Source organism: Perna viridis, chromosome 6, assembly GCF_037379345.1.
Source record: "Perna viridis isolate PV_CMFRI_1.1 ecotype Kerala chromosome 6, ASM3737934v1, whole genome shotgun sequence".
In the NCBI taxonomy this organism is placed as follows: domain Eukaryota; kingdom Metazoa; phylum Mollusca; class Bivalvia; order Mytilida; family Mytilidae; genus Perna; species Perna viridis.
In genome coordinates this window covers 47,841,145-47,851,500 of record NC_142450.1, presented here as the reverse complement: position 1 = coordinate 47,851,500, position 10,356 = coordinate 47,841,145, and the positions used below count along the sequence as shown (strand labels likewise).

At 34.4% G+C, this 10,356-nt stretch overlaps 1 protein-coding gene across 3 annotated transcripts in view; it reads left to right on the top strand.

Moving 5' to 3' along the window:
• The first annotated feature begins 7,869 nt into the window (after nt 1-7,869).
• Nucleotides 7,870-10,356, top strand: part of LOC148615341 (dynein axonemal heavy chain 5-like) — a 49,640-nt gene continuing 47,153 nt past the window's right edge. For 2 of the 3 annotated variants that reach the window (XM_088590245.1, XM_088590244.1), the window contains exons 1-3: nt 7,870-8,050; nt 9,401-9,474; nt 10,082-10,126. In XM_088590245.1, coding sequence (XP_088446371.1) covers nt 7,960-8,050; nt 9,401-9,474; nt 10,082-10,126 — 210 coding nt within the window. In that variant the 5' untranslated portion in view covers nt 7,870-7,959. The remainder of the gene's footprint in view (nt 8,051-9,400; nt 9,475-10,081; nt 10,127-10,356) is intronic. The other variant, XM_088590247.1, reaches the window with a different exon arrangement.

Genomic DNA, 10,356 nt, shown 5'->3' with positions numbered 1-10,356 from the left:
CTGCTTTACTACATTTTTTTCTTAGTATTGAGTTGATTTCGTCGCTTCATCAAAGTTCTATTGTTTCATTGTTAATGTTTGTCCTATCAGTAGTTATGCTATATCTTCGATTTGTTTCGAAGTTTTTGTGGGTTTCGTATTAGTTGTTGTGTGATATCTGTGCCATTTTCTATTTTTGACTTTCAAAAATTAAGATAAATTCAAAAACAATCATTAATTAATGGTTTTCCCCGATATCAATGTATTTTACTACGGCCCTTGAAAACACAAGCGCCACGTCATCATTGTGAATCGTTGGGAAAGATAGAACAGAAATTATGGGCGATGTTGTTCTTTTTTAAAATGTTTAATAAGGTTTATTATGCCGTAGTAATATTGACTTTATTCTCAATAATGATAGAAAAAATTCAACGCTATTTATTCGCTGAAAATACATCATACCATTCGAACTCGGGTCTAACTTAATACAACAACCAATAACTATTCACCCATATGTTTATAATTTTCAATTTCTTTGAAGGAAAAAAGATTAACTTGAATCATGTACCATTATACACAAATGTCGAGCGTATATTTATAATCATTTATTATTCATGAATTATATATGCTGCATTAACAAACACTAATTGATTTTTCTATTTTATCACCAAAGTAATACCTTCTATAAGATATCTTTATGGTGATGATGTATTTACCCGCTATCCATGTTCTAACTGTAAACGTGGGTTCTAAATTCACCGATAATATAAAAACAAATACTGCTTCTTTTGGTATAGCGGGTTATTTTAAATTTTAATTCGTTAAACGTTCGTATTAATAATAATTTCACTTTATCTTATCATTTGACAACGGGTCCATGTTCTGACATAAACAGAATAAAACATCTAAAAGGGATCACATTTGCCAACCAAAACAGCACGCTATACTGAACAGAATCAACTTACAGAAACTTGAATGAGTGTGCAAATCCTTGTGTCGATAAGCAACTAGGACTCCGCCAGACACTGGCAATTTTAGGTGGACCGGTAAGCACCAGCCGTTATGTGTATAGATGGCTTCCATTAGATGCTAAAAGCATACTGGTATATCAGCTATATCGGTTGGGTAAGCACCACCTAAATTGCTTTTGAAATTAAAAAAAAATGGAAAAAGCTAGAACAGTGAAAACAGAATCGGCAAGCTTATTAAAGTAAGCTTTTGACTGGCTAACTTTCCCACATATCGGTACAAAAAGTACCAATGGAACAATTCAAATACGTCAAAATCCAAGTACATTGGCTGAACGTATGAATAGGAAACAAAGACAATCTACACACACAATGAAGCGAACCATATAAAAAGATTACATGCATATGAAGTACATATAAAAAAAAAACCCTGAAGTTAAGGAAAGCAAAACGTAACACAAAAAAGTAGTACTAGCAATCTGAACTCCTATAAAAAGTTGGAGTATCATCAGGTGCGCCCTTTGGGTAGGCATTTTCCTCATTTTTTCAGCCGTATCCGTCACATTACAAGCGAGTATAATCCGGTAATAATCTAGAACCAATAATGTAACTCCCCTAGTGACCCCGACACGAGTCACTAAGAGGTCCCATCAAAATTTATTCACAGTTCATTCAATTCAACAAGTATCATGATGTAAAATACAAAAAATACCAATCATATATATTGCAAATATGAAATGAAATGTATCTCTATGTAACTGCAACCCCAGTAATGTGACCGAAAGCTGCAACTGATATGACCCAACTCCTTTGACTTGCTCCGACATAATATGCCAAAGGAGCTACACAACAGCAGCTGGTAAGTGCCAAGTTCGGTAAAACGTGTAATCTAACTAAAGATAATTATCTTGTCTCATCTGTAAGATAGAAAATCAAATGGTGAGGACGACCATCACACTTCTGTAATGATGATATTACACCTGATTAAGAGGTTTATATGTAATTAACAGTATCCGTGCTCTATAGAGGATGTATACAAATTAATTGCACATCAGTAACGGTGCAACTGTGAAATGCATGCTCCATAGGCTGGATTTGTTTGTAATTATGTGTGTATTGCCACTAGGTGTAAGTTTACAATTGGAGAGTCAACAACATCTCGTTTGTCATAAAGTTTCGATTTGAAACGTCCTGTATCATCTATACACAAATTAAGGTCTAGGTTTGAGGCAGCAGAAGGTGACTCAGTTGTCTCTTTGATTTTAAGTTTATTTGAGTAGAATATATGTAGGTTATTCTTCAAAGTCATCATATTTTTGTCATCAATTTAAATGCTCGCAAACTGTCGTCATGATTTTGGTTTGTCAATATAATATTTATTCCGTTAGATACTATAGTATAGTGTTCTGTGGCGTATACCAAGCTGCAATTGGCGTATTTACAATGTTATTTTTTAAATGAAATCCGAGTTGTTCATTAATTTTCAGTTGTCTTTTTGATTCTTAATAATGCTCGTGGTTTCTCTATTCTCTTTTTCTTCGTCTCTACCTCTTTGCTTTCTAGTTTTGCAAGCGTTTTGCTGTAGTGACTTTTGATTTATAAGTAACCTAAGCGTTGATATTGTAAAATCTATTACACGTGATATAAAGGGTAGTCACCACATATAACAAGACATACTGGTTTGCGTCACTGTCATATATTTGTCAGCACTCAAGTTTTTCAATACGAAGCAAGTTAAAAACTACAGTGTTGGTAACGTACTACGGCTGAAAAATAGTCTCAACATGCTAAAAATGTACGAAGAAAGTTGTCAAATGTCTCCGTAATGATAGGTGACATCTTTAATATATATAAACAAACAATGTAAAGTTTGAATACACAAAGTAGCTACTGTCTACAACATAAAGTGATAACAATAACTAAATGCAACGTTCTGAAATTTTTTGAAAAAAATAATAAAATTTCTTCATAATGGGATGTGCGCATCTTCAATATGTATATAATCAAAGTTTTAATAATATTTGTATTATTATTTTCTGGTTATAGAGAAATCAAGGAAACCAAGATTCTAACAGAAATCAAAAGAATGTAATCCAGGGAAAAGACCAGACCTGGAAAACAGACATACACGACAAAGAACATAAAATAACTGAGATAATACATACAAAGTAACAAAAGTAAATGAGCAACTCAGACTCCATGAAGCTAGGAAAATATAGGTAGAGCTGAAGAAAGCCAGGGTTGCAGAGCCGGGAAGCCAAGAGGCGTGTGTGAGATTGGAAACAATTTGAGAGAAGAGCGGTCAGGAGATATGAACCACACAGCACCCACTTTCTGCTATGATCAGCAAACACCGACAAATCCAACCTGCATTGATGTGACTTGCACGGCGAACTATGCAGAAAGCTAGGGGCGATTTCAGAGCGCGTCCTATCTTCATGTTCTAACGCAATGATATCGATAGTAATATGGCCAGATCATAAGATAGTTAGCTGACAGTCTGAACAAGGAGTTGAAGAAAAACAGAGATCAGAAGGAAGTGTATAGTGCATGAACTTTCCGAAGGAAAATCAAACAGATAGAACAGAGAAAAGTCTTAAAGTTCATCTCAGATGGTGCAACAATTTGGGAGTTGAAGGTAAAACTTGGAAGATGACACTATTCAGAAATATATCCTCGCTCTGGCGTCGTAATAATGTCAGAACAGAGTAAAGATATGATAATGGTTGAACTGACTTAACCATGGAGGAAGCATGTACCAGAGGGAGAAGTTTAAGTACCAAAAGTTCGCTGATTAGATAATAATTAGAAATTTGGCCGTGTGAATGCTGCAAAGGTCTCCAAGCACAATGGATGTGGAAAGCAGTGACCTGATTGGTAATTACTGGAACTACCATAGGAGCGGCAATGCAGAAATTAACAAATACAGCTGGAAGTCATCACGCCAATTGTGATGGAGAAGGTCAGATTCATGCTGGAAGCCATCTGATATGGCTTTCTTATTCACCATCCCGAGGATGTCTTGCGTTTAAGTTGGAAGGACCGACGACATGTAGACCTGACTGACGAGTCAAATAATTCTTTGACGAATAACTCTTGCTAACAAGTAGGGTGAGTACATTTAAACTTTCGCGCATGACATTAACAACTCATCTGGTGTTTCCTGAAGAACAGAAAATATATGTTACATCGGTTCAACCTGTCTTTATTCCAAGTGTTTATTGGAATTATTAGATCTACTTTATTGTGTGTGTTCTATTTGTTTCTATATGTTGAATATCAATGTTGTTTTTTTTCCTTTAGGTATCGCTAAAACTATAAATTTCCGTAGATCCCAGTCACAGAGCAGTCATTGTTTGATCAGGTTTGTCGCCGACCATACTCCTCAAGACTGTCATGCACCAAAGAAAATATAAATGAAATCCGTTGTACCGAAAATTCAACATTAATATAAAATATGAAGCTTCATAGTCGTAAATGCAACATTATATTTAAAGGAAGACGAATAAGATTTAATAAAGATTCAATTAAGGATCCATTTCATTAAGTGCTAGCAAATGATTTAGTTTATTGTCAGCACCTTCCAACTTGGAGTCACCTTACTTTTTAGGAAGATTTCAAAGCCGCAAATAAACTTGTTCCTTTCTTACTTGAAGTCATAAATTAACGGAATAGTAAAGAATTGTTCCACTACAAGCGAGATAACTCTAGTATTTGCAAAACAATGATTATATCGCTTCAGAGGGACATGACGATAGTATAATATAACTATGGTAAATGATTTATCGAACACTTTAAAAAAAAAAACCCTAGATAACTATTGTTAAATCAGACTGTGTATAACCGTTAAAAGCATAGGTCTCATTTAAAAAAAAAGAGACTCCTTCAGAGAAAATAACATCACTAGCATTCACATTTAGAAAGGTATTCTAAAAAGATTTCAAGGGACAAAAGCTGTTCTTAGCCAGCTAGGCTATATCAAAATATAGCTTTCGCTGGCCTGGTCATTTCTCCTCGTAAGATTAATTCAGGGTTGTGACTTAGTACACGATGTATGGTAGTACGGGACAGTTTATCTAGGTGTTATTATGTAGGATAGATTGATTGATTGATTGTTGGGGTTTAACGTCCGAGCAGCAGTATTTCAGCTATATTCAGACGATGATCATGAAATGGTTGATAAAATGAACATGAAATGATGAAATGAAAAATGGGATGGGACACAAGGACAGTAGGGTCGACAAATTTTGATTGCCACTAGAAAAAGGAAGGGATGGGTAAGGTCGGGCAATTTAGCCTCCTGTGGCGGAGCGCAGTAGTTCCTACTCCTATCGAATACCACAGCAGGGTTCTTTAACGTGCGAGGAACGTGGCATCTTTCCCAACACGGTGCACCACTATGGTTTGCGGTCAGGTTTTCCGTATTATAGCCTGACAACCCCAGCATGTAACATGCCAGGGGTACCCCATTCCACCACCTGGGGCACACATCCCAGTTGCTCTGTGGGCAGAGCGCCTAGCCCCCGGCAAGGTTTCTGATCACTATTTAGTCGCCTTATACGACAAGCTTAGCGCTGCTGCAGGCCTATTCTTTTAACACCCGGACCTGCACGGGGCTGTAGGATAGATGATCAGATTAATGATTTATGTCACAACAAATCAATATTATACAAACGTCTCGGAATGTGACGACTCTATTCGCTACACTGCTCTATTGGGAATTTTTCAGACCCTTCTATAAGTTTACGTTATCTTCCCTCTTTCAATTTGATCCGATGGAACAGTGTAGCGAATAGAGTCGTCACATTCTGAGACGATATATATATATATATAACACCTGTCTTCAAATTCGACATTTTAATTGTTGACTAATAATTCAATAATTCAAAGATTTTGTTTTGCTAGAATCATTTTTTACCAATAAGCCTGTTCTCTACCTACTACTAAATTAGCATATCTTTTGTAAAGAAATTGACATGTAGAAAACAAGCTTAGCTAGGTTAAGTTATGTATTTTTTTTTATTTTGTTATCAAGCATATCCAGAAAGTTGAAGGTTATCATATTAGGACTGTCGTAACAAGTCTAACAAATCAAACGTAGCAGAGAACAATATTAGTCATTTTCTTATTTTAATCAGTTATGAAAATCATACATATATCGTTGTAGAAAGGGTACAATTAACAGCTCTGGAGGCAATCCTACATCCAGTTAAAAAATAACTTCGGTTTTGAGATTATTTCAATGTCATCAGCAGTTTCAAGCTTAGAAGCATATGGAAACACAAACTGTATGTACTCAAGCTTCAAAATGGAAGGGGTAGTAGTCCTAACGTCTTCAAAAGACATAAGGAAATACAAGTTCTGTTAAACGAAATCCCAATGTTGTTGAATGTATGGAATGAAATTTATACATGTAATAGTGTTTCCTGTTATAAATGTATTGCTTATGTTTGTATCTCGTTGATGCGCACTTGTACACTGATGTGTCTGAGGAAAAGAAAGTTTCTCGTGATGTCATAATGATCATAATTATTGTTCGTAATTACCATCAGTCCGTAGTTAACTCCATGATTGGAATGGCTTAATGCATTAGAATTTGACTTTATGTTTCAATGGGAGAGAACTCTGACGGCCTTATTGAAAAAAAAACTGTTAAAAGGAATAAAGTTTTCGGAAAACAGGTTTTGTTTTGTTGTTTCATTATGTTTCTTACAACAGACTTAACATGTCATATGGGTGCATGAGAATTTTAACATGTGCGTAATACGCACCAATAATTATTCTGAAGATAAAATAAACGATAGGGGCAAATTCAGAAAGTTCCCGGTTATGATTTTAAAGTTTTTAGTTTCAAATACTGCTTTTCCTTAATTTTTAAACGGAATATTTTAAAAGAGCTCCATCCAAGTGTTTTAATCGTTTTCCATAATTCTTATAAAAATGGCATTAAGATGTTTTTTATATGTATTATAATCTATGTATATTTTACGTTTATAGTGATAGATAGTTAGACGACGACATCAATCTATCTATCTATCTATCAATCTATCAAAAAGGGGGGGCAAGCTCAGAGGCGGATTCAGGAACATCTTGAACGGAAGGGCGCGCACCGTCACTCTTCAGTTTTTTCTATCAATTAAACAAATTTAAAAAAAAAACCAAAACAAAACAAAAAAAAACAAAAACAAAAACAAAAACAAAACAAAAAAAAAAAAAAAAAAAAAAAAAAAAAAAAAAAAAAAAAAATAGAAAGGCACACACCCACCACTTCGGGCCTGGATCCACTTTTGAGGCTATAATTTGCTATTTTTGCACATCCAACAAAATGGGGATTCAACGCTCGGAACCCCCAACCGAAACTCGACGACGATATGAATACCATATAATTCTTTTATATTGGACAATTCATCATATCAAAGTCTCTTTATGCCCGAAATTTTGATAAATTAGAAAGAAAATCACAGGAAATCACCGCAACCCCACTGCAACCCCACTATCTCACATCATCAGCAAGCGCTGGGGAAGACGGAATTGAAAAAAAAAGAACTGAGTCGTTCTCTTTGTGATTTAAATTTTAAAATGATTTCATAACATTGGCGAAAGGCTGGAAATATCTACTGTTGAAGGTTAACTCGTGACATCGACAAGATTAAACATTTGGTTATTATTTTTCAAGTCATAAAATCGCGGGAAAAAAGAAAAATCGATAGCGTCTATATCTCCAAGGTGATTAGCAACTGAAAAGTAAATTTTGAAAAGACTCGCAAATTTATATTTTGTGGCATCAATCATCTTTGACGAAATAATTCTCAATCTATTTTGATAAACATATCAATTATGTAAATTAAATGCTCCGTTTTATAAGCTTAAGTGCACTGATTGGAAGAACTATTTCGTTGCCAAGTGCGACAGATTAATCCGCAACCGGAACTTCACCTCACTTCTGTCAAGTTTTCTGATCGGAGAGGTATCTAATTTTTCAATATTCTGATTTGGAGTTAAAGTAACAGAAATGTCTGAGGCGGGGGATAAGGAGCAAAATAAGGCTCCAAGTCCCAAACCGGACCAAGAAGTTGCTCCACCCTTAGTGTCAGTTTCAAAAGGTAAGATCTTTCTGAATGCAGTTATTTTCAAATGTGAAAAAAAGGGAAAATAAAAAAAAATACTTGTAAAACCTCCCCAATCTGCGTGATTATAGTGTAAAACAGAATAAACATAATTTTCGTTGCTTTTATGGAATATATTCCATGGAAAATAAAGGATGACGTTTGTGTGACATGACATGACCGAATGAAGACCCATGTTTTCTGCAGCTCTCTTTCAATAATTTAAAAACATGTCCATAGTACCTGCTTAATTGTATAAATTCATTTGTGCATGTAACTCAGTTTTATTTTGTATGTATTTGACTTAAATTGACGTTTAAACTCAAAGTGGAAAACTTGTAAAAGAGAAGTTCTCACCAACAGATTGTTCATCCTCTTCTAGCTGCATGTGAAACAAATTCATGTCCAAAATTTAAGGCAACATTAACCGATTGCTAATTTGTTTTAAAAAAAAAAATGATTGATCATGCACGTACAAAGATTTTCATTGAAGAATAAACTTTTGGTGAGCAGATTGGCTTGAATTGCTTTTTTCTTGAACACTACTCTTGAAAACTACCGACAATCACAATTAAGGTACATATAAAAGTAGGAGATGTTGTATGATATTTCCAATCGTTAACAGTCATCCTAAAAAATACAGCAACGAAAAAATGAACTTCTTCATGTTGTCCATACCATAAAGCAAGCTGTAAAAGGCCACAAAATAAATGAAGTGAAACTCTTCATAATACACAAAAATCTGCCTAATCTATAGAGAAAACAACCACTGGACTACAGGTTCCTGGCTTTGGACAGTGATATAAAGTGCATAAAAATCTGTGCAATTTTGGTTTTAACTCTTTGAGATCAGTACAAACATTTTAACAAAGAAGACAAAAACAAGCTGTATCTTCCTCGTGGTTTTTCTGTAAGCTGGTTCAAAATCCAGAAGTAACTGATAAGCACACCTTGTTTACTCCAACAAAATTATCAATAAAAAACATATACATGTAACCTTGATACCAGTACTTCTTTTTCTATTCAAGCTGATAGTAATTTGCACAAGGTGACCTGCCTAGATTTCATATTTCCACATCTGTACAGGAAGTCAGACTGTCATTGATTCAAAGGTCATACCTTAGATCTGTATAAATTATGTTTATGAGAAATCTGTCCTTTATTAGACATGATATTGCATTTTTATGTTTCCTTTATTTATTTTGTGTCCACACTTATGCATGTTTTGATGCAGAAGTTATATTAATTTGTATAATGACTTATGTTCAGTTTGTTATCCCGCAATTTTCTGTGGAATTTTTTTACTCCATTTAATATTTTGTTACTTTAATTTTTTTTTTCTATCAGGTGAAGACAAAAAAGATGAGAAAAAAGCACCTGAAAAGAAGCCGCCAGCAAAGACACAGGCTCCACCATCAAAGGTACATGTTTTACCTTTTGTGCTGTTCATTTTGTCATTAATTTTAGAGGATTTTCCTTCTTTCTTTGCTTTAAAATGAATATCTGCTGACACACACAGGCTGGAAGTGTATCCAACCATGTATACAAGTTTAAATTGTTTTTTAGTACAATGTTAATGATGTATATAAGGCATTATTATTTTAACTGAGGGATTTCAACTTCCCTTTTTACTGCTTTCACAGAAGAAAATACATAGTAATGCACATCATTCATGCATCTTTGTTTTTTTCTGCAGAATTAGGCCACACTTAAAATAATATTTGTTTCCCCTTACCCGACCCTAGTTTTGGGAAGGAAAAATATTTTCCCCCTAAGTTCATAAGATTCTGTAAAAACCAGGATCAAAGAAGTGAAAATTGTTGCTTTAAAAATACAAAAAATTCTTGTCAGATAATGGCAATTAAATTATTTGGGTAGGTTAGGGTAAGAGGAAACAAACTTGATTTCAATTTTGGCCAAATAGATGTACTGCCCTGTGTATAAATATGTAACATATATAGGTGTACATGTATTTGTATCACATAAAACCCTGAGAATATTGTGTTATACTAATTCCTGACGTTTCAGACCCCTGTAGAGCGATCAGCCTGGCATACAATTGTCAGAAGCAAGGTACTGCATGCAACATAAAGAAAATTTCTGTAGTCAGAATCTTGCATGTGGTTCTCGACATGATAATAGAGAATAGATATATTCTTTAATCTAGTATCAATAGCTACAAGTCATTTCATGGTTAGATATTGGCAAGAGAAAAAATGGATACAATCTGATGATGATAGGGAGATTTGTGTTGTGTTTTTTTTTTAAGTATTGATTATACATAACACGAAGACAGAGAGTAA